The sequence below is a fragment of the Rhipicephalus sanguineus genome, chromosome 4, assembly GCF_013339695.2.
Source record: "Rhipicephalus sanguineus isolate Rsan-2018 chromosome 4, BIME_Rsan_1.4, whole genome shotgun sequence".
Classification (NCBI taxonomy): Eukaryota; Metazoa; Arthropoda; class Arachnida; order Ixodida; family Ixodidae; genus Rhipicephalus; species Rhipicephalus sanguineus.
The window spans coordinates 84,347,490-84,371,031 of NC_051179.1; the positions used below are offsets into that span (position 1 = coordinate 84,347,490).

Sequence of the window (23,542 nt, forward strand, 5' to 3'; positions counted from 1 at the left end):
GTTTGGCGGTCGGTGTCCAGAGAGTGCAGCGCCTAATTCTTCTGCATGGAGTCTGACTCCATTAAAAAAAAAGTGTCACCAGACCTGAAAGGTTAAACAGGTATTCTTTGAAAACAACATGCCGGACGCAGCAGCATAGCAGTGCGTCGTGATGGCAGTGTGGCGCTGTGCGAAGCTTGATCGCCCCCGAAGCCGATCTTAGTTCTTCAAGCGACCTCTTCACCCGTTTTCCAATTTACGCAGCCCAATCAATGTGTAGAGAACTGCCGTACAGGTGGTGGTAGAAACTTATTCATTAGCAGTAATGCTGTGCAGAAACTCCGGGTATTCAGATGTTCTTGAATGGCAGTGAGGGGAGGCACAGTCCAGACCTCCGGTTGGGGCTGCCGCTCTGCGGGCCCGGTCAATCAGACTCAGCTGATCGTCCAGGCTCTCGTTGGCCAGCAGCTCCTGCCATCGCTCCACTGTATGGTGCCGTACGGGTGGCGTGGCAGCAATCCCCTGACGTATCCACGTGACGTGATATACAGTGGCTTTGGCTGAACACCACGGGTCAGGAGAATAAGTTAAAGGGTGAATTTGCTGAGGGTATTCAAATTAGCACACGTGCCGGCATGGATTTGCCTCCGACTAACCGTTTGCTCTTTATTTAGTGTTTGGAGGGGTGGGGGGTACATTCGCCTATGTCCTCTGTAGTGGTCTGGTGTGGCCGAACAGTGACACGGGACGGGAAAGGGTTCCTCGGAGACGGAGTTAGAGCGCGAAACCTCGAACGAGAGCACGGGCAAAAGAACACCACGTATTATGTTGATGCCGCCAGCTATGACTTCACTAAACAACTATCATGACAAGAAAATACAGCTAGTAGTCGAGGAACGCCGTGCGACGCGAGCGAACTATAACGAAAATGCTGCTGTTTTACCCAAAGCCTAGCAGATGACAAAAACCGAATCCCCGTCTTTGCGCCACCGGAGCGCCGTTCGCAGCACCGTCATCGGTGGCGCACGAGGCGAATAGTGCAGATAAAAGGGATGAAGATGACAAAATGGGCCGTTTACCACCTCCACGCTTCCCCCCCCCTCACTTTTTTTTTTTTTTTGCTTTTTGCAGTTTGCGCGGTCACACACGCCTTTGCCGTGCTCTCCTTGAAGCAATTGATTCAAAGCGAAGTGAACGTATGCCGTTTATGCCATGTAGAGTTTCCTATAGATACACTAGAGGGAACTCTGGCGCTAGTGTCTAGGGGAGCTGCAACGCATGCGGCTTCAGCCAGCATAGGGATGATGGGTAATACACGGATTTGTCTAAACTTCGTTCTTTCGGCTCCGTTTGGCTCCGCGTCGCCTGCATCCGCTTTGTCGCAAAACGGAGTTCAGTAAACGTCAGCAGTTCCACTTCACCAATTTAACTTCTTTAGGCTCACCGATTCAAATCTGATCACGAAGTTCACAAGGCTCCATTCTTTATCCGAAACGACCGCCAAAACACAGCAATAAACAAAAGCCACAAGTGCGTTCGAAGCCGTGAGCACGAAGATTAGGCAAATCCGTGTTCTGCCCATCATTTCCATGGTGGCTGAACCATCGCAGCGCCAGACTTCCCTCTAGGTAATTGTAGGAAACTCTATGGTTCATGCAAAGGTATGCGCCTAATTCAGCCCGATTATTTGGTTACGCATACGGTGGCCATCGCAAGAATAACAACCTGCAGCTTGATTTTTCTCAAGAAAATTTTTACCCAGCGTAATGATCGCACCCCCAAATCTCCGTTAATTTTTCCGAGAAAACAAAAGCGTGAACATTATTCGAGTAAATATGGTATATCGCTGAGTGTTTACGTACAACCAGTCAGTCTACGCTACCGCGCGATCGCCCAAAACAATTTACAAGAAACCGGCCTCTATTTCTTCAGCTCTTCTGAAGTATCCGCTCATAAAACTGGCACACAACGTGCATGGGCGTAACCTGGTTTTCGTAACTATCTGTGCCAGCCACAGGAAACCGATCAAAACGATCGGCTTGTTATAAGCCCGCAAGGATGGCCTGTTTCCTTGCTCTGATTGTCCCGGCATTTGTTGTTTTTTTTTTCTTTTGCGCTGGCCCAATTTAGTATAGAAATGAGCACAGTGTGCATATATATATATATATAAGGCAGAAGAGACTGGCTGGTTTTGCGGTTGATGGGAGATAAGTGTGGCGTCGATGAACGTAACTGCAGAACTATAGTAACGGTGATCTCGGAAGTATGCGATCGGCTGAGGCTGGTACAGTGATGAGGCTACCTTCAAAAGTCTATATAATAGGTGTGCCATTTAATCGGGAATAGGATGTATTTACTTAGTAGGTGCTGGCGGGCTATAGACCTTTTTTTCGTGGGCGCCACCATATTGTCTAGCGGGCTGCCCTTGTCCTTGGTCTGGCAACCCACTGGCGTGTGCGAAGCTCCGCGTTTGTATGGAAGATATACGTGCGGCTGCAGTTGCAGCCGGTTTATTTCGTTCTGGCGCACTGGATTTCGTATCAAGTGGTGCGGTCTACGTAGGAAATGAATCTGTGAGACGTCCTGAAACGGTTTGATCCGTTCAGGGTCAATGATGTTAATATACGACGACGCGAACGTGTCGCAAGTGGTCGATATCATATATTTTCCCCACTGTCTGTTGGAAAACCACGTAAATATTTCGACCTGTTCAAGCAGGGCAAGCAAGTGCCGCCACTCTGAGCAGATACAATGATTTTTTTTTCTTGGACTGTAATCTTTTAGTTTGTTTTTCCATTCACGGTGTGTTTATGCTGTCGCACTCACTACCGCTCGTACATGCGGTTGTGCGTGAGCACGCAGTCTCGATTTCGTGGCGCGGGCGACATCTGTTTGTTGCTCGCGAACAGTTAATATCTTGTTCCTCAACTTTAAGGTAACCGCTTATTACTCGCTCGTTTATTGCCCACCGGTGTGGACGGAGCTACCTGTTTACAGGGATGTGCTGGTACATATAAAAACGATGCTGATGTTGACATGCCGGCGCGCTGCTGGCATGCCGGCACGCTTCTCTTTCTTTTAAGAGTCGTGATACTTGAGTGGATTTCGGCGGCGATAAGATGAAGATGGTTAGAGAGTTTCTTCTGCCGGTGAGGCAGGAAGTGCTCCCGGGCTCGAGCCTTTGATCAGCATTGGAGGTGATTCGCGTTTGTTCTTTTTTGTAACTTCATCTACCAGATGTACTGTTTTTGCAAAATTCTTGCTGTCGTTCACAAAGCTAAGCAGCAAAACTGGCAGTTGAAGAAACACTAGACAAGCGTAACAACGTGGTTTTCTATCGCGCGTAGAAGAGAATTAACTATGTTGCGTATCATTGCGCGACTGGTCGGACACTGTTCTTGACCACGTAAAAATTTGCCTTCCTGAGGTAGTTGTTCCACACGAAGTGGCAGAACTCTTTTTTTTTTTTTTTGCGATTCGGCTTTCATATGGCTCATTGTATACGATACACCCCGCTGTCTTACGGAAGTTGTAACCTCACGACAGAGATTTCGCCACATCCTTTTCAGGTAGTGTTCAGTGAATGTTCAGGTTTTACAAGGCTGATACGGAGCACAAATGAAATGTATGATGCCGGTTACCCCGCTGCGAAGTTAGGGATTTCAACGTCCGTGCTAATACCGGTATACTTCAGCTGCAGCGATCACCGTCTTGAGCCGAGCTACGAAGCTAATTGTTAGACCAAACACATCATATTAAAATTGATAATACAACGAAGCGAAAAAAACTCAGGTGGGTACTCGAGTGGTTCTTGGATGTTCTGCACTTTACCGGACAGGGCCGTACTTGACCGCTTATGTTTGTTCGCAAATCTGGCCATATCCGATTGGCATTTGACTGCGTGGAACACTGGGAATTCCTGATATATTGCGGCACTTGCCAATTTATGACCTGTAACGTAACACAAACGATTTACCTTGAAGAGTGCACACAACCGCAAACGCACCGCGCTTGGTGATGCACGTCGCATACTTATTCTGGCAGCAGTTTACTTTTTATAGTTGTGAGAACAACCAAAAACGGCACAGTGGTTTCCCGTTGACCTTTCGCTGGCTGACATCGCAATAAAAGTGAACAAAATCCGCAGGTCGACCTAAAACACGCAAAAAGTGTTCCAAAACGGCACTCATACAAGCACCAGCCCGCACACTCCGCGCCGTCGCGCACGAGCCAGAAAGGAGGAAAGCGCTGGTTGCCAGTCCGGTCCTCCTCGCCCGATGCAACGGTCTATAGATGGTTACTTATGATATGTTCAGTGCCTGCGTTGCGTGTAAATGTTTTTGTCCTTGTCTCTTGAATTTTTTGTGTTTGCAGTTCTGATAGGACGTATTTATAATTGCTTTTGTTGGTCCCACAAAGAGGGCATACATGATTACGATGAACGTTGAGCGTTCCTACTCGTTGGTCGTGCGCAGCACACAGAAACAAGGACCGACGAAGAAACGCGCAAAACATGCTCAGTTCTTGTTTCTGCGAATTCTACACGATGCAACAAGATGAATACAAACACGGTACTCACAGACTCATAAGTAACAAGAGGAGCGCGTGGCTATTGGTACACGATGCACCATGTTCAAACTTTTTTTGGGGGATTCACTTTTTAGCATGTTTTGAGTGATATGTAGACAGTTCAAACCTGTTCAAACGTATTTGTAAAAGTACAACCGGAAAAACAGCAACAACGGAAAGGAATTGGCCGGACAGAAGCTCAACAACCGATGCTTATTGAAAAATCTTCACAACAGCACGGAATCGCGCGTGTGCAGCCAAACTTATCACAAGGCGTTCCCACGCCAAACCAACATGTCTAACAATAAAAGTTACTTATCGGAACTGATTACTGACCTCCACTTTAACTGTTTAGAAAGCCTGTTGAGTGCCATCTTTTTAGTGCCATTTAGACAGCTTGTACCAATTAAGATTTCGGCAGATCCTACGCACCGTGGGAATCGATTTCACGCGAAGCAGTCAGTGGCATCCAACCTTTATGGTACCACCAAATTTGCGTTCAAAACAATTTTCTTTTAACAAGGATCCGTAATTACGGTCTATAGACTGTACAATCCACCACTATTTCTACATGGAACACTCTTATATACTCACAATGAAAATGGCCAAATCCTTTTCGTCAATTTAAATGAGAACTAAGAATGCACTTACTACGGACAGACTAAGCAGGAGGTTTACAATATCTTTTTTTTTGTTCTTGCAGTAATGCGAATAAACTGATGTTTTTGTTTTATTTTTTCTCTGCATACATTTTTTTCTTGCTACAGTGTAGTATGCTAAAACCGTCTTACTCAATACAATCAGTTGTGTATTTCGCACCGTTATAGACTTTTTTCTCTTTGAATAGTACTTTATTATTCGCTTCTCTTGCCTTCAGTTCTTAACTGCCATAATTTTTCGTGTACAGGAAGTTCCGATACCCGCCGTGGTCTAGTGGTTGTAGCGCTCGACTGCTGACCCGAAGCAGGGCCCGCCCCCCCCCCCCCCCCCCACAAGAAATTTTTTTGCTGAAGTAGGCGTTTTTACCAAAAATAAATAATGAAAATAGGCGTTTTTCTCAAATAGTCAAGGTTTTCAAAAAGTGCCCCCCCACCCCCGAAAAAAATTCCTGGCTACGGGCCTGACCCGAATGTCACGGGATGGAATCCTGGCCGCCGCGGTAGCGCCACGGCAGCATTTCTATGGAGGCGAAATGCTGGACGCCCGTGTACATAGATGCTGAAGGCCCGTGAACCCGTGCTGGAAATGTCGGAGGCCCGTGGACCCGTGTTTACTTAAATTTTGGCACACGTTAAAGAAACCCAGTTGGTCAAAGATAATTCGGAGTCTCCGACTACGGCGTGCCTCATAATGAAGTCATGGTTTTGGCACATAGGAAGACCAGAAATTGTTAATTAAATGACGAAGCAGTAAATTCTAGCTCTAATTTGTAGGTACCACCTCGCATGATGAAACGATTCGCCATAACGTTACGCCGCGCAAACCTGCAAGGAACGAAGCTCAATAAAATGTAAAGAAAGGTCATTGCGGGCCATATAATTTCGCCAACAAAATGTCGTTTTTGTCACATGGTGCTAGGCTTGTGTTAGAATTTGCCTGTGCTGCGTGAACGCTTAGAAAGCCAACCTATAATTTGCGCATGCAAAACAAACCTCTATTTTTGTGTCTTTTCCCAATATTGTTTTTTCCATTGGCTATAAACCACGTCTTAAGGTGCTCGCGCTTGACACTCACTCACTCACTCACTCACTCACTCACTCACTCACTCACTCACTCACTCACTCACTCACTCACTCACTCACTCACTCACTCACTCACTCACTCACTCACTCACTCACTCACTCACTCACTCACTCACTCACTCACTCACTCACTCGCTCGCTCGCTCGCTCGCTCACTCACTCACTCACTCACTCACTCACTCACTCACTCACTCACTCACTCACTCACTCACTCACTCACTCACTCGTCCATCCACTGACTGACTGACTGACTCACTCGCTCGCCCATTCAGTTACCCATTCACTAATCACCCACTTACTCATCCACCCACTCATTCATTCAGTCAGTCACGCACTCGTTTATCCTTTCACTCACTCACGCATCCACCCACCCATTCATTTACCCATTCACTAATATCCCATTCACTAATAACTCACTGACTCACTCACTCACTCGTCCATCCACTGACTGACTGACTGACTGACTGACTGACTCACTCACTCACTCACTCACTCACTCACTCACTCACTCACTCACTCACTCACTCACTCACTCACTCACTCACTCACTCACTCACTCACTCACCCATTTATTTACCCATTCACTAATCACCCACTTACTCATCCACCCACTCAATTAGTCACGCACTCGTTTATCCTTTCACTCATCCACTCACGCATTCATTTACCCATTCACTAATAACTCACTCACTCACTCACTCACTCACTCACTCACTCACTCACTCACTCACTCACTCACTCACTCACTCACTCACTCACTCACTCACTCACTCACTCACTCACTCGTCCATCCAATGACTGACCGACTCACTCACTCACACTCACTCGCTCGCCCATTCATTTACCCACTCATTAATCACCCACTCACTCATCCACCGACTCACTCACTCAATCAGTCACGCGCTCGTTTCTCTTTTCACTCATCCACTCACTCACTCATCCACCCACCCATTCATTTGCCCATTCACTAATAACCCATTCACAAATCACTCACTCACTCACTCACTCACTCACTCACTCACTCACTCACTCACTCACTCACTCACTCACTCACTCACTCACTCACTCACTCACTCACTCACTCTGTAGTCCTCTATGTGCTCTGTATTTTAGATGCCTCGATGTTAAGCTTCCTCCTCTTCTGAACTTTCCTTGTTACTGCAAAATCTTTTCATTCCGTGTCTTCCATAGATTTCTGTCAAGAATCTTGCCTTGCTGGTCTCGTTAAAGGCCAACTCCGGCGATTTTTCGAGGTCGATGGATCTCAGTGAAATTTGCTGGGTACGTTCCTTTGCACGTTTCCGTCATTTACGCCAAATTACAGGCTTGAGACACGCGCAGATTGTTTGCAAATGAATTTTAAAGATTGTCTGCAAACGCCCTCCTTGCTTCCCACAATTATTGGCAACATTGCGTCTGTGACGTCAGTGTTGGCAAGGCGGCGGAAGTGACGCAGCCAAGGGCACCGCTAACTTCGGCGCTTAGGCCGCTACAGCGAGCGTCTGCTGTGCACAAGGCGACAGACAGCGTTGGTTTGGCCGGCGCTTCGCTGGTCGTCCCGGCTGTCACAGTTTTCATACTCCAAGCCGGCGTGACCGGCATGCCTTGCACGACTTCCGGTTCGTTCGTAACAACGTCTACGTCATACGTAGGCAGTACACTCGGTTGGGTTTCGGTTTCGGTGTTGCGCTTTTTTGCTTATTTAAAATTATTCTCCAATTTGCCGAGTATTTCTGCTATCGGGCCCGTAACAGGAGCGTCTCAGGAACATAAAAGCACCATTACTTTGACATGGCCAAAAAATCGCCGGAGTTGGCCTTTAAAGAACACCAGGTGGTCGAAATTTCCGGAGCCCTCCATTACGGCGTCCCTCATAATATCATATCGTGGTTTTGGGACGTTAAACTCCAGATATTATTATTGCCTTGCTGGCCTCTACCGCAGACACATTTATGTTCCCGAAACTGGGCCCGTATTCCCAAAAGGCGACAATCGCAAAAGTATCGCCTTTGGTGCGCGATGATTTGCTATTGGGCAAACCGGAAAAGTTAGGGCGCCATCTGGTAATTCCGCCGACGTCAATTTTGCGTCATGCTGCTCGACGGTGCTCTCGACATATTTGCAATAAACGAAGGCACCGTTAACCGTCGGTTCGTGGTGAAGTCTAGCATTTCAGTGACGTAGGCGGTAGCTTCTAGTATTCAATCCTCGGTGGATATACGCAGCATTTTTTACGCTGAAGCTTTCATCGAGCATTACTTTGGGGTGTTATCAGCACTCGTTCTTTGCCAGCGCGTCTTTTTTCGTGGTTTGAACGTCCCAGGAACATGAACCGTGCGTTGCTCGCGTGGCTTATCGCGAGCCGGCAACATGTTGAGATCTTGAGACGATGTCGCTGCGGCGGCACGCTACAGCTGAACTCTCCGAGTACGCCGTGTTAAACTCTCAACGAAAATACGTTTCACGCAAAGTTGCATTCTTTAAATATTATACTGTGCATTAAATAATCGAGCAAAAAAACGTTGAAAGCACTTTCAACACGTCTTATACTTCAAGTAGCCACAGCCAAGCCAGCCAAGCCTGGCCACTGCGTAGAAGCAGCAGCACACGCTCGAAAACGCCGCACTCGGGTTGCTCTGCGCTTTTACAGTGCGCTCACTCCTGTGTTGTGAGACATTCGTACTACCAACGGCCAGTTGCAACAATGACGTCACAGGCAAGTCTTTTTTTTACTTATTGAACGCATCAAATTCTACGTCACCAAACGCGATACTATCGCCTTTAGCGATCGTTTGAGAATACGGGCCCTGTCTCTGAAACTTAATATTTCTGGCATACGCACTTTATCTCTGAATGGATATCTAGACATTCGACTAGAATATACTGCAGTGTTTCTGCACTTTACCCACATAATAGCACTTTCGGGGGAGTTTCACGCCATCTACCGACGACTAGGTTGGCGATACTGCTGTTTCCAAAATTACCTACGAGTTCTTCGGTAGGTAGTCTCGGAATCCACTACAAAGCGTTCTAAGTTACCTCTTCTATGCGAGAGAGGGCAGGAGTAGACAGCAGATTGCAGAGCCATATACGGCTCTGGCAGATTGTCACTGCCGTCCAGCCTGGCTCCCCCATGCCCACTCGCATTTGGTTTCAATAAAGATTATTTCTCTCTCCCATCCTCCTCCCCCTTGTCCTGTTGATAAAAGCTCATCTAGGGGCGTAAAGTTCGCTGAGCAGCACAAACTAGTATATACAGGCCAGGCTGGCGAACTGGTCTGCTAGACTTGCGACCCCCTGGGTAAGCAAATATTATGATGCGGAAGTCTGAACAAAGGATATATAACACTGACTCTTCTACATCTCAAGGGAAGTTATAGAGCCCAGATTATTATTGACCTACATTGTACTGAGCATCCGTGATAGATCAGCAATGCTGATTCCAGCCCAGACTTACCTGCCACATATCGTTCAGGCTAATATATACAGGGTAATTTTTTTAGAAGTGACCTATTTTATTGGCTGTAGTTAGTTATAAAATATCCGACTTTAATGCGGTTTGCGGAAAAATAGTTATGAAGGATCAAAATTTAATGGCTCGTCCCGTTTTTTGATGTGCAACGCCGAAAAAAAAAGTGTTAGGGAAATTCCAAAGATCACTGCCGACACTATGCGGAGTGTTGAAGCCAACATAGAGCGGCGAGTTCGGTTATGCCTCTGCCAGAAGGGTGGTCATTTTCAACTCTTCCTGTAGGGTGAGTGTTTATTTATAATCTCTACAAGCCTTTATTATAGTCACGCTTGGTACTCAGCACACAATCAGAGTTTTTAACAACGTTTCATTGGCGCAAGCTATCACTCCTTGCATAGAATTTCACGGTTTTCATATTTCTTATTTATTCTTCTTTTTCGGCGTTGCACATCAAGAAACGGAAGGGACCATTAAATTTCCATTCTTCCTGAATCATTTCCCGCAAACCACATTAAGATCAGATACTTTTGACAAAACTAGAATCCAGTAAAATAGGTTATTTTTAAAAGAAACACCCCGTTGAATGAACGTACATGGGAAAAGGGCCGGGACGCCTTTAACGCGTTGCAGTTAAAAACGCGATTCCCTATGAGCGCGGAAGTATTGGTAGGCTGAAAGCTACAGGGTTGGGCATATACAGTGAAAAGCAAACATAATGAAAAATAAAACAAGTCTTCCCTCTTTTCTGTTCCCATGCAACCATTCACGACGTCCGGGAAAGGCGCTGCGCCTGCAGGAGTATTTTCGTTCAGTGATTCAACAATTCAACGGAATTCTTAGCTAGCGAAGAACAAGGTAGCACAGCGTTGCCTGCATAGGTCGGCAAAAAATGTGGAGCTTACTCAGACTCACTCACGGAATATATTTTACCCTTAGGACTCACTCGGACTCAGACTCACTAACGTTTTCCTTAATTTACTCACTGTGACTCAGACTCACTAAAATTTTGCTCGACCGAACTCACTCCGATTCACACTCACCTAAATATTACTCACTCGGACTTACTTAGACTCAGACTCACGTCACGGCTCGATCTGAGTCTGAGTCAATCGACTCATGAGTCCGTTAACGTATAATTAGCTTTTTCAATCAGGATGTCAACGCGCTAAACGCCAATATCTCGCATAATCGGTGCTGTACGATATACATTTTGATCTCGTACCTTCACATACGAGTCATCAGGGATGGCAATCCAGTAAGGAAATCTTTATTGAAAGATATGGCTCACATGAGATATTTTTATCCAGAAGTTTTCGTGAAAAATTTAGCGCGCGCAGGGGGGGGGGGGGTTCAAGGCATGCCTCTGATCAATAAATATTGAGCTGGCGTATGAACGCAAGGGCGTTGAATTAACTGTGAGTAGAAGAGAGTAACAACCTGAACCGTCATAAGGCTAATAGTAAAGCTGAAATTGAGTAATAATCACCGTAGGTCGGCACAAAAATTTAGAGCTCACTCACTCAGACTCACCCAGGAAATATATCTGTGCTTAAATTTCACTCGGACACAGACTCACAAATATTTTTCTCAACCGAACTCACTCGGACTCAAACTCACCAAAAAGTTACCCACCCGGACTCACTCAGACTCAGACTTACAGCTCGATCTGAGTCTGAGTAAAGTCGACTCATGGGTGAGTTTGCTGACCTATGGCTGCCTGTCGGGAACGGATTTAGGGCAATTAACTGAATACACACTTTTTAGGGAGTTTTAGTAGCGCTGGTTAACCGTATACTCCAAGTACGGCAATGGCGTACCATCGTGATTGGTGCCTAAATATTTTAGTCTGCAAGACTTGTGTTTGAACACTCTCGTCATCTCACAACGCTACCGTGCGCATCGAGCAACTCGCACAGCTAAAACGTTTACTTATCGTTGTATATTTAACATGCAACGGTAACGTCACACCGTAGCGTAAACGGTACGGCATTACGGGCATATTTAATTTAAAGCGCGGTGCCGTCCCGCACCGGGCGGATAGCGTCCCGCCCGGTTCTCACTGACCTCTCACCCCTCTCTCACCGGGAGCATTCAGTGAGAGAGGGGCGGAAAGCCATCCGCAAAGTGCGGTGCTGCCATGCAGCTTCAGGATAAACAGGACCTATCGGCACTGTTGAAACACCCTTTTTGTTTACAAAACGCAGTTCTTCTCTGTTCTCCCTGTGTTTGGGCTCTCCGGCATCGCGGCTCGTCCATTTGACCCGAAGCAACCTTTCCTCCGAGAATTTAAAACAATGGGGAACGCTCAGTAGTTGCCGCCCGGAAGCGAGGGAAAGCTAATTTCGACCTACACAAACAAAACAAGTGCGCTTGTTGAGATACCGTGAGAGTAGATGGCAAGGAAGGGACCTTGCAAATCCCTAGAGAAATAAGTGGTTTCGCCCCGCTGCAAAAATTCAACGGAAGACTGCTGCCGTTGAAGTGAGAGACTGGGCCTTTGGACAGCGCTCCTTGTGTCAGTTACACAAATTCGTGTCTTTTTGTCAGCTCCAACAAGCATCACACGTGCTTCTATTTTTGTATAACTCATAGTAGGCACATTGTAGTCCTGCTTTGTTGCCTACCAGTCAACACCTCCAGTCTGACGCAGCACATTTACTGCCAGAAGTGGTTAAAATCTACGACCCTGCAGTCGGTACGAGAGACGATTTGGAGTGCAAATTGAACTATTAAGCGATTCGATTTCGCAGCTTTCAGTGCTGCTCTTTAAAACAATGTTATTCGAAGTAAGCCTAGCAGCTCACTTTAGCATGCGACCTATCGTAACTGAACAAAACAGCGGCGTGAGGAAACGCGGCCGCTGCAGTGAGGGAGCGATGCGACCTTCGTGCTGTTTATGGCTTCAACGCGAACTTTGCGATGAGAGCACATCATCATCGTCATGGGCAGAAAATGCGTACTTTGATCGACCGGTCGACCACGCCCCGTCGATCAAAGTACGCATTTTCTTCCGGAGCCACACAACACTCCCTCTGGCACTCCTTAGTGCCCTTTTCAGCCCTGCTTGAACCTCGACCGTTGGCAGACATCGCACGCTTTCATTCGCACACAGAATACACGACGCGCGGGGCGATGTTTTCGATGTGGACTTTATACGGAACATCACAGTGACAGCAAAATGCACCCGGAGAGTCCATATAATTGCTATCGCAGTAAAGGTAAGACGATGCAGAGTACTCTGTCCACCATGGGAACATTGTATGCAGCCGTTTTTAAGCTTGCACATATATGAAACTTGCGCCATAGTGATCTTTATAAAGCACCATCATTAGCACACATGTGTACCGGAGCGTTTGAAATAAAAGGTGGACGATTCAGAATACCATATCCTCTATCATGAGACAGCTGTACGCAGCTGTCCATAAGGCTGCGTGTTCAGGAAAAATGGGACGTTTGAAAGTACGTACAATAGCGCTCAACATGACTGGCAACACGGGAACGCGTGGCCTCACAAGCTTCAAGATCACCCACGGCTTTCACTATTCCTTATTTCCACAACTAAACGCTGTTCAACTAACTTGGGGATGATCCCAAATAAGAAAATATAATTTAGCTGTGGAAATATAATGCAAGTTTAGCCACGCGCCACCTTTGAACTCGTTTGTCCACGTGCTCCCGTGTTGCATTTCATATTGAGCGCGGCTGTACGCGTGTTTAGAAAATAGTTGACGATATAGAGTACTATGCACTATCAGAGAGCGGTAAGCTGCAACGCTGTGGCAAAATAGCGTAGGTGTCTTGGCAAGTACATGCGTTTCGAACGAAAGAACAACCATTTAGAGCACAATACTATAATATGGCAGAGCTGTAAGCAGCCGTCAATAAATACACGCGCCGAAATTCATGACTTCGGAACTGTGTTTAGAGTAAAGGTGAACGACTCAGATTATATGTAAGCTAATGTGGGGGGGGGGGGGGGTTGTATGCAGCCCTCCGTTATGCTATCTGTTTTGTTTAGAAATGAGAGGTAACGTATTCAGTGCGCTTCGTGCACTACTCCGGGAACATTGTAAGCTGTCCCTGTAACTGCTTTTCCCCGTGTTCCGAAAAAAAAAAAATTGGCCGCCTATCTGCGTGCTTCGTTGCAAATATCGTCGAAAGGCGATAGTTTTCTGCCGGCCGTTTCTGCGCCGTTTCAGCGCAGCCTAAGAAACACTGCCATTTTCGGCACAGCCTAAGAAACACTAGGGTCCTTAGAATTACGTATCTATGTATTTTCTAGTGAAGGAACACACCACCTAATATTTACGTATTGATGTTGCGCCTCACATATGCGTAATATTTGCTTTTTGATCGACAATGTTCAAAAGTATGAACGCAGCTACCAGTTGAAGATGGCTGGGCGTTCAGCAAGTGCTTATACTTTGGCCGAGTGGCTGAATCGTGTGAAAGACAGATACACAGACCAAAATTTCTGCGTTTTAATTCGCCAAGAAAGACTATCGTCTTTAAAAAAATTACACCATTTCCCGCCAAAGGGGACCATGAGGCGATGCGAAGCCAGAGCACTTGCACGATTGCGTTCAGTTGGCGTTAGCTGGACATGCTACCGACCTCGCGTCGTGGAACGCGAAGAGGAACGCTACGCGCGTCTTGTCTTCCCTCTAGCCTGGCCGGTAATTCTCACAGGGCGAGCGGGGAACGCGGTCGACAGGCGCGTGAGAGGGGGGCAGAGTAGGAGAGGAGAGAGAGGGGGAGGGGACGCGCATGCGCTGGCGCTCATCGCGGCGTTGCACAGGAGAGAATTTCGGCATGTCTAGCCCGCGCTTCAGAGGAAGAGTGGAGAGGGGGAGGGGAGAGAGGAAGTGGAGAGGAGGTGTGTGGAGAGGGTATGCACATGCGCAGTAAGGGTTGGTCACGCCGCACACCACCACCACCGGTTTGAACTCCGCTATAAGATGCTTCGCATCTAAAAAAGTCAGGAGTTCTTGCCCTGTCGGGAAAATGGGGGCAAGCCAAGCTTGGCGTGCCGCTATTTTTCTTCTTGTCCTCCTTTCTTCCTATTGCATTGCGCGATGCTTCCTCCTAACTGTTTCCTTCCTCACTGCCAGGCATTGGAGCTTCATCCACGTGCTTGTCAGCACAACACTTCAGTTGCTAGAGCCAAAAACGACGGTATTCTAATCAGCGAAAAAGATGCCTCGTCGCTCCCCTTCAAAAGTTAGGATTACAAATCAATGTTCCGCAAATTTTATCATTTGGTGGCATTACATTAGGTTATAGCCACAGGGAGGTCCACTCTGCAGTGTTTGCTTACATACAGGAAACCAAAAGATTACCATGCTAGTTTATATTGGCTTATTTTCAGTACTAATTCCAACCGTTGTTACATCCGTCAAACATCACACCTGATAGACTGACTGTGTGCTCTGCAGAATTTTCAAGTATTAGCTCTGTTTTTTTTTAATCTATTTCAGTAAAAAATTACAACGTTTATCTTTAGCCTCAAGTATTTACCTCAAAATCCTGCCGCCCGGTTCTTGGCCCATCCCCCTTTGTGGGTAAGCGCCACTAGTAAGAGGTCACCATCATCATCATCATCAACGACGGTCATGCGTTCATATTCAGGCATCAGTTGAATGTGGCAGCGTGAAATGTCTAGTGACCTCGATAAAAGATTAGATTGCCATCTCAGAGCAGGCCAATCACCTACAAGCCCGTGAAAGGACAGAGCATCAGTTATTGGAAAACGGCGCCTACAAATACGCATATGACCGGCTCACCTGCGCGGGCCGCATTTCTGCACGCTTGCCGGTGCAGGTGTTTTTCGCGTAGGACATCGCCACCGAAATCTGGGAGTCGTAATAAGCTTCGTGTGAAAATGTTCATCGATTCAGAGTACTACTAAGGGGGACTACTACGGGAGAGCGATAAGTTGTCCCCAACTATAGAAGACATGTCTTTAGAAAAAACGCGAGACGAGTTACAGTACTATATATATACTCTACCATAGGGAGAGCAGTAGGCTGCCCCAAACGAAAACCCAATGAAAAAATGATGCATAATGATGTCTTTAACACCTCCCACCCACAAGCATGAGTAAACTTGGGTGCAGGGACCTTTTAACAGACTCCGATTATGTCACTTTCTTCCCTGCTCTTCTAGAATGAGGATAACTTCGCTGCCACTCAACACAAATGGTAACACCTCTTCTGTGGCGTTTCACGAAAACTCTTTAGAAGTGTAGCAGTTTGCTTCTGCCAAGGAGCACCACTGTTCCCACCTTAGTGTAATAAAGAAAACGCGCTGAGTCGATTATCATCTGAGGATAGGGGTATGATTGAGTGAGCCTTAATTGGAGATACGTCAGAAGGCAATGCTCCCGTTCCTCTGTTTGAAGTCAGCCGCAGAGTTTAATAGCGCTCCGTCTATGACACAGACTACAGTTGTTTGTGTGGATAATGCGGATGTCGGTGTATCTCCCCGATCAGTAATTTTAATAGGTAAGCAAATGTCTCCTTGCAAACGTCACCTTCCAACCTAGTGGCCATAATATTCGCGTTATTCAAAGGTTGCAGGTTCGGTCCCTGCCGGCGGCAAGTTGTCGTTTCGTTCGCTTCAATATCTTGAAATTTACATCATAATTACTACAAATAACGTCCCCTATACTTTCCTTGGCTTGGTTGTCTGCTGGTTGCCATTAAAGTTGTGTCAAACAAAGAAAACGCGCCCTTAAAATTCCCTTCCTTTGTTCATTCAGAAGCGAGGGTCTCGTTCTGGCACGCTTCGTGCCTTCAGGTAGTATTCGAGGGATTATTGGTCAGCTGCCAGCTCACAAGATCAGGTGCTACGTGACGCCAGCAGGCAAAAAGGAGATTGTTGAACACTCGCCGTCATGGCAGCGAGCGGCGCTGACCAACACTCTCAGGTTTAAATGCATAGATATACCCGATACATTGCAATACCGCCCGGCCTTCGAACTAGTTCAATGTACCGAAGAGTGCCAGCACGTTCATTTACATCCTTCGCACAAGGTATTTAAAAAATCACAGCATATCCACGGAGTGAATGATGATGAGTGGGCGAAGCTGCGGAGGTTCATCGGAAAACCGTGAATCTTCCGTGAATTCTGCCCAGTACATCATCACCGACGTGAGATTGGGCGCGCTTATACTAAAGGTTCGATGAGAGTTATGACGACTTGCAGCTCACTTTAATTTTACATGTACGCTGTGAATTTTCATTGTTTAATCACGCACAGGAGAAATCGCACACACGTACTACCTTGGAGGTCAAAATCCAGTGCCTATATATACGGGGTGGTCAGTGAACGGTTGTGCAGCGCGAGCGGTCGGTTTTTTCAATCAAGACGCTGCCGCGACGCTGCCTCGCGACGCTGCCTGCGTCGGCGCCGCTGCGCCGCGAGGCAAGATAGGGGGGGGGGGGGACCATAAGAGAGGAGAAAGAGGGGGAAGCGTAGGAGAGGAGAGGGCGATACATATCACGTACTGTCGCAGCGCATTGTCTTTAGGGAGCCTTCATGTGTGCACGCCCCCTCCGTTTTTAAGACTGGTTACACACTACTACGACGGGGACGAAGGGGTGCCGCTATAAGGAGCTTCGCCCCTAAAAATTACACATCATCTCCCCTCACGGGCAACCATGGTGGGATGCGAAAGCATCGCGGGGGGGGGGGGGGGTGCTCATCGAGTTTCTCTTATGTGACATATGAGACAGTGGTTGTAGAGGCGTTTGAATTACCACTTGCCGAAGCTGCCGTTTACGTTCGGCTTCCCGAGCCTCCTTCTGCTCCGCGGTGGTGGCGCTGCCGCTGTAACTAGCGCCGACGCTGACGTTGTTCACGGCCTTTCGCACACCGTTGCACAGAGAATGACGGAAGCACAGCGAACGCGCGCTTTCGCAGCCTCGCACCTTTGAGATTCGCTTGATGGCGTTGCCGTTTACGTTCAGCTTCCCGAGCGTCCATAGCGCCGTTGCGAAGGAGAGTGCAACGGGAGCGAGCGCGCGCCGCATTATACAAGAGCGCACAGCTTTGGCGGAGAGAGAGAAACGGGAGAGGAGAAACGAAGCGGAGGCAGCGCTTACGCCACCTCCTCCACCCCACCTCCTCTCACCTTGAGCGGGAGAAAAGGGGGGAGAGTTGGCGCATGCGCAGTATGGGTGCGGACGCCGCAGAACGGACACTGCCCCGAGCATAAGATGTTTTAGCATCTAAAATAACGACTTGACTAGGACAAACCTGCTCACACCTTCCCCGTAGGCTCGTGCGTGTGGCTTTCTATTCTGTTCCAGCCTCCCGGCGTCTGCCGAAAGTTTGCACCCAAGTACAATGGTCCGTACCGCATCCTTCAATGCACGCTGCCCGTCAACTACTTCGTCGAACCAGTGACACCTTCCGCCGACAGACAATGTCGTAGTCGTGAAACAGTCCACGTCAGCCGCTTAAAGCCCTATTATGATCCCCTTGTGCTTGCTTCGCCTTGAGTCGCCAGGATGGCTCCTCTTCGACACCGGGGCAAGTGTAGTGGGGAAGAGAGACAGCGAAACGGCATCGAATAGGAGCGGAAGAAGACCAAGACGAAGAGCCGAGAGCGCGCGTGACAGTGTTTGACACCGCTGAACCCAGGCCTTTGCTTTTGTAAATAACCCCCTTATAATATGTGTACTTAACCGAGTAAGGGGGCCATTGGAACACACTAATTGTCTTCATTCAATCGCAATGCAACGAAAATAGTTCCCAGCATTTGGAGACATCTGCAGGTGGCGCCATCTCTTGTCGGCGGCATCCTGTCGCCATTGAATGAGAAATAGGCAAAAATATTATATATGAACAAGAAACTGGTTATAAAAGTTGAATCCACGTTCTATCGAGCAGCGGTCCACTGCAACATTCTGGTAGGATTGCAGTATCACAGCACAAAGAGCGTGGCTTCCAGAAGAATGCTATACCGCCTATAAGAGCCACAAGGACGTCATTGTAAAATTTTACGTACAGTGAAACCTCGATGATATGAATTTCACGGGACCACCAAAAATATTCGTATCATCCGAAATTTGTATCACCAGAAAGCATGGAAAATTAGCATGCGACAAAAGAAAGCTGGCGTACATTTTCATTTATTGTTTTTCAGGGCCGCAGCAACGTCAGGAAGAACCTTGAATGATTGTCAGTAAAGTTTTTAGATGCCTGCAATTACAGCAGCACTCGTAAATATACAGCCCGTACGCGCCCGTACGACCCGTACGGCCGGCAGGCTTGGCCTGACGGTCCCGACGTAGGAGTCGCCCGCTGCGCGCTGACGCGCGCCTTGCAGGACATCAATAAAGTTTTTCAACTAACCAACCGGAGTACTGCAGCAAAAGTAACAAAAGAAGTGCTTTGACGCGATGGATCAAGGCCACAAAATTACAGATCCACGGTCCTGCGTTATGATTTTGTTATCGCGTAGGTGTTGGGCATGTTTTTTGGGGGATATACGACCGTGCCCGCACAAGTGCGACCTCAACGGTCGCGCATGTTGACGTTGTGAGGCCTGACTCCTTCGCCAAGACCATCCTCGCCTTCTTTCGGTCCTCGTCCACCTTTAGAAAAGTGTTCTTCTTACACCGTGATTCTGACGATCTGGAGGTGCGGCGCGCATGCCCACGCTTGCGTTCCCGCGCTCGCGCGTGCTTGGCGCGTCTTCCGCGGCAGCGCGGACAGCACCTCTTCGTACCTGGGCGGTAGCGTACGTTCGTATCAAACGTCGCTGGGTGAAAATCGGTTCGCAACAACACCGTACTCCATTACACAGCAGGCCAATGGGCCTTGGCCGGGACCAACGAAAAATTCGTATCACACCACAATTCGTATGAGCTGTGATCGTATCACCGAGGTTTCACTGTAATCTGCGAAGCCACGAGCTCTTTGTCACGTCAATGAAATTTTACCAGAATGTTCCAGTGGATCCTTGGTGCTATCGAAACGGGAGTCAATTTTGATAACTCAGTCTTTTTGTTAGATATGGCTTTTTTGTGCTGTTTCCCATTCAGTTACGGCACGGCGCCGTTTCCCCCGCCGAGAGCGGGCAGCAACGGCAATATATCGCTAAAGTCACTGGAACGGGAAAACTACCGGGGCCAACCGGCCTGCTGCCATATTTGGTGCAGCGCGGACGCAGCTGTGGCGGCGCGGTGTTGATTTTATGTGGAATAACGGGTGTTTTACGTATTGCGTGCTCTTTTGCAGCCCCGAATGAAGCATACCATTGTTCTCTAAATCATTAGGCAAGAATTAGGGGCAGTTTCCACTTCCCGCGCACGCGCGCACGCATATAACGCGGTGAAAGAAATGCGAAGCGTGCGGCATTTACGCACTCCGCTGTACGCATTTATGTTTAAGCGCTTGTAGCTTATCTGCTATTAAAACACACTAGAGACGCGCATGATGCAATTAATGATGATTCTGACTTACGTGAGAGCGCGATGAAAACAAATGCGAACAGCGTACGTGGGTGCCGCGCTGTTCTCATTTCTGTTGATCGCCTCGGTACATGGCTAGAATACGTGACGCACAGGCATATGGAAAGATACAAAACTACACGCAGCCATGCAACAGTTGCACAGTGATCCATCTCAGGTTTATTTTACGCCAATTTTGCCACAGCTGCGCGCATACGAATGCTTTTGAAGCCGCGTTTCGGTTTTTTTCCCCGGAATTTTCTTGAGTAGCCAGAGCATTATTTTTTTACTAAACTTTACAAATACTTACTACATCAGGGCAGCTTTTTCGTGAAGCCAATAGAGGAGGACTGAAGCCGACACCCTAAACGTCATTCAGAAAATGGCGTCGTTATTCGCTTTCAGGATCTTTATGAACAGGTATGCCACACATATCTAACGTAAAGAATATATGCGGCGAACGTTCACAAAGAATTCGCAGCTCGGTGCATGTTGCGTTTCAACACTACGAATACGAGCAAGAATAACAGCATACACGTCAAGAAACGAACTATCAAAAGTGAGCCTCATGGATAGTGATCGCAGTGGAAATGTTGTAGTCAGTTTCCATGGCGCGCTGATCGTTATCTGCGAGCTCGAACGCGTCAATTTACGCCAAACATAATAAGAGCTGACCGGCGATGTTATCGTGCATGAACCTCCTCCGCCGACCACACGAGACACGCTGCACTAGCGTAAGGGCGACGTAAACGTTCCCCGAAACAGCATTTCTGGACACTCAATGAATTTTTTACCTCACAAAGGCGGGTATCATTCGTGGGAACAGAACTTCTCCTACCGCATCCTGTGAGACCGCAGAGCCCGTCGCTTGGCGCCCTTTTCCCCACTCGGAATATCAAAGCCCGTTTTGCCCACTTCTCGCCGGTTGCTGCAATCAAAAGCGCAGCACCCAGGCATTCTTCGATCTCTTGATAGGCTTGTCAACGATCGATCGTCAGGACGATGCTCTAAAGTTCATGTACGCTTTTCTCAAGCTATGAAAACAATCGCCCTCGACAGCACCGTGCGTCGGTGGCCGCGAGAAACAAGCGAGGCGAGTGAGCTGGATCATTTATGGCGCGAAATGACCACGTGACCACGCAAAGCGAATCGCGAGCGCGCGCTCGAGGAAGGGTGGAGCGAGGAGTGCGCGGCGGTGAAGAGAAAACGACTGCGACACTTTTCCCGTTCCAGTGATTTTACATATCCCCAAATCACGGCCATGCGAGTTGTCCACCAAAACTTTTCATCGGTCTTGTCCACGCGAAGGCTAGTCGCTTCTGCTATAGATCTCGAATCATATCTGAGGGTTCTGCAGGGGAGATGCCGTAATAAATACTCACTTTATTTATACAGTATAAAAAAAAAACATCAGCAACCAAGCCCACTGACGCACTCCCCTTGATAGATATGTACACGAACGAATTCATCGATTTAATTCAGAAACTCCTTCTGGGGGGGGGGGGGGGGTGTCCGAGGTTTCAGGGTCGTACAATCTCGAAGAACCAGTGGAACGCGGCGTTGGCCTTCTTTTCGTTTTCCAAGGGAAGGTCGAGGCGCTTCATCAGGCAATCCTGCGAGGTAGGGCGTCTTTGTTATCAATACGGCTTTATTACTTGGAGAAGCTTTCATAACGAAAAAAAGTATTCTTACCAACAAACAAGCCGACAGACAGATACAGCCAAGCACACAGCGAGAAAGAGAAAAAGAAGCGCGCGCGCACACACACACACACACACACACACACACACACACACACACACACACACACACACACACACACACACACACACACACACACACACACACACACACACATCCGTCCGTCCGTCCATCCGTCTATCTATCTATCTATCTATCTATCTATCTATCTATCTATCTATCTATCTATCTATCTATCTATCTATCTATCTATCTACTACTATTATCTATCTATCTATCATCTATCTATCTATCTATCTATCTATCTATCTATCTATCTATCTATCTATCTATCTATCTATCTATCTATCTATCTATCTAGCAACGAAAGGATCGCTAAAAATTGAGACGACTGCTAAATGCAGTGATTTCGTGAAGCTTATGCTGGAGGATAGGTGTATTTTGGTTCTTGGCTGTCGTCTTTTGCAAACATTTGCCCGTACGTGGTGGGAAGGCGAACTGAGAATATATATATATATTGCCGACTTGCCGGAGAGCACTCGCAGAAAACAAAGCTAAACAAAACAGACAGACTAAATATCTTTCATGATCTTTCGGAGCTCACCTACTATTCTTTTTTCTGCTATTACTGCTCGCCAAACTAATTACACCTGGTGACAACTTTCTGTGGTAGCACAGCCGAAGCTACGTGAGTGGAGCTTTCGCACATGTGTTACTACGCCGTGTAGTCCGTTGGCGGAAGATTTCGGTTTCGGTTTCGCAAGCGCGTCCAACATGCGCGTTTTCGTAGTACATTCAACGGTTATCATGTTATTTGTAAAACAGTGTTATTTAAAATAGGACATGTATAGCTTTAACCGAAAGCTGTGACAAGCTATTATGTACTTACGGGAGCAGCAGTGAACGAAAGAATACCTGAAATCATTGCTGAGCTCTTCTTAAACCTGACAGCGCTCCAAGTCCGTGAGCAAATCGAGCACCATACAATGTTTACATTTTTTGCAAAATGATAGAGCATTCTGTATTGGGAAGGGACGCAGGAAGCATCTTTATTGAAGCGTTCGGTTTTATTTTTGAAAGGAAAAAGGGCATGGCGAAGCAAAAATTGCGCAATTGGAAATCGCACGCAAAGACAATGAACCATTTCCGCTATTTCGATGCATACAGGGTCGGCATCGTCGTGTTCCTGCTTTTGGAGACGCAATAACGTTCTGGAAACGCTGCTCCCTTTACTTGGTCAGAGTACGCGAAGGCATCGACAGGTTGCAGAAATTTTGGTCACGACCGGTCGGGAATGGGATCACACACTTACACCTCCACGCGGCTGAAGAGCGCTACTAACCCGCCGTGATCAAGAACGCTGTTTTTGCTCAGTGAAAAGCACGCTGTCAACCGCATAATAGACATGAACACGTCTGTTGCCCAGGCGAAGCTTTGAACCCGTAATTTTATGATCGTAAATCACTCTCATCGCAAAGCGCAAACAGCTCCCGCCGGAGACGCCGACGGGCACGGTGATACAGTATGCGATCTTCAGCGTCATTGTACCAGTAATAGCAGGCAACCGAAATACCGATAGTGTGTGCAACGCAAGTTATAAAATGGGCCATTTACTTTA

At 47.5% G+C, this 23,542-nt stretch overlaps 2 protein-coding genes across 2 annotated transcripts in view; both read right to left on the bottom strand.

The window, feature by feature from the left end:
• LOC119390358 (translocation protein SEC62) overlaps nt 1-23,542 on the bottom strand; it is a gene marked incomplete at its 5' end in the record, with an annotated part of 434,026 nt that overhangs the window by 324,528 nt on the left and 85,956 nt on the right.
• Nucleotides 21,627-23,542, bottom strand: part of LOC119388837 (uncharacterized) — a 33,139-nt gene continuing 31,223 nt past the window's right edge. The window contains exon 6 of the mRNA XM_037656224.2: nt 21,627-21,836. Within this exon, the coding sequence (XP_037512152.1) occupies nt 21,744-21,836 (93 nt within the window). The 3' untranslated portion in view covers nt 21,627-21,743. The remainder of the gene's footprint in view (nt 21,837-23,542) is intronic.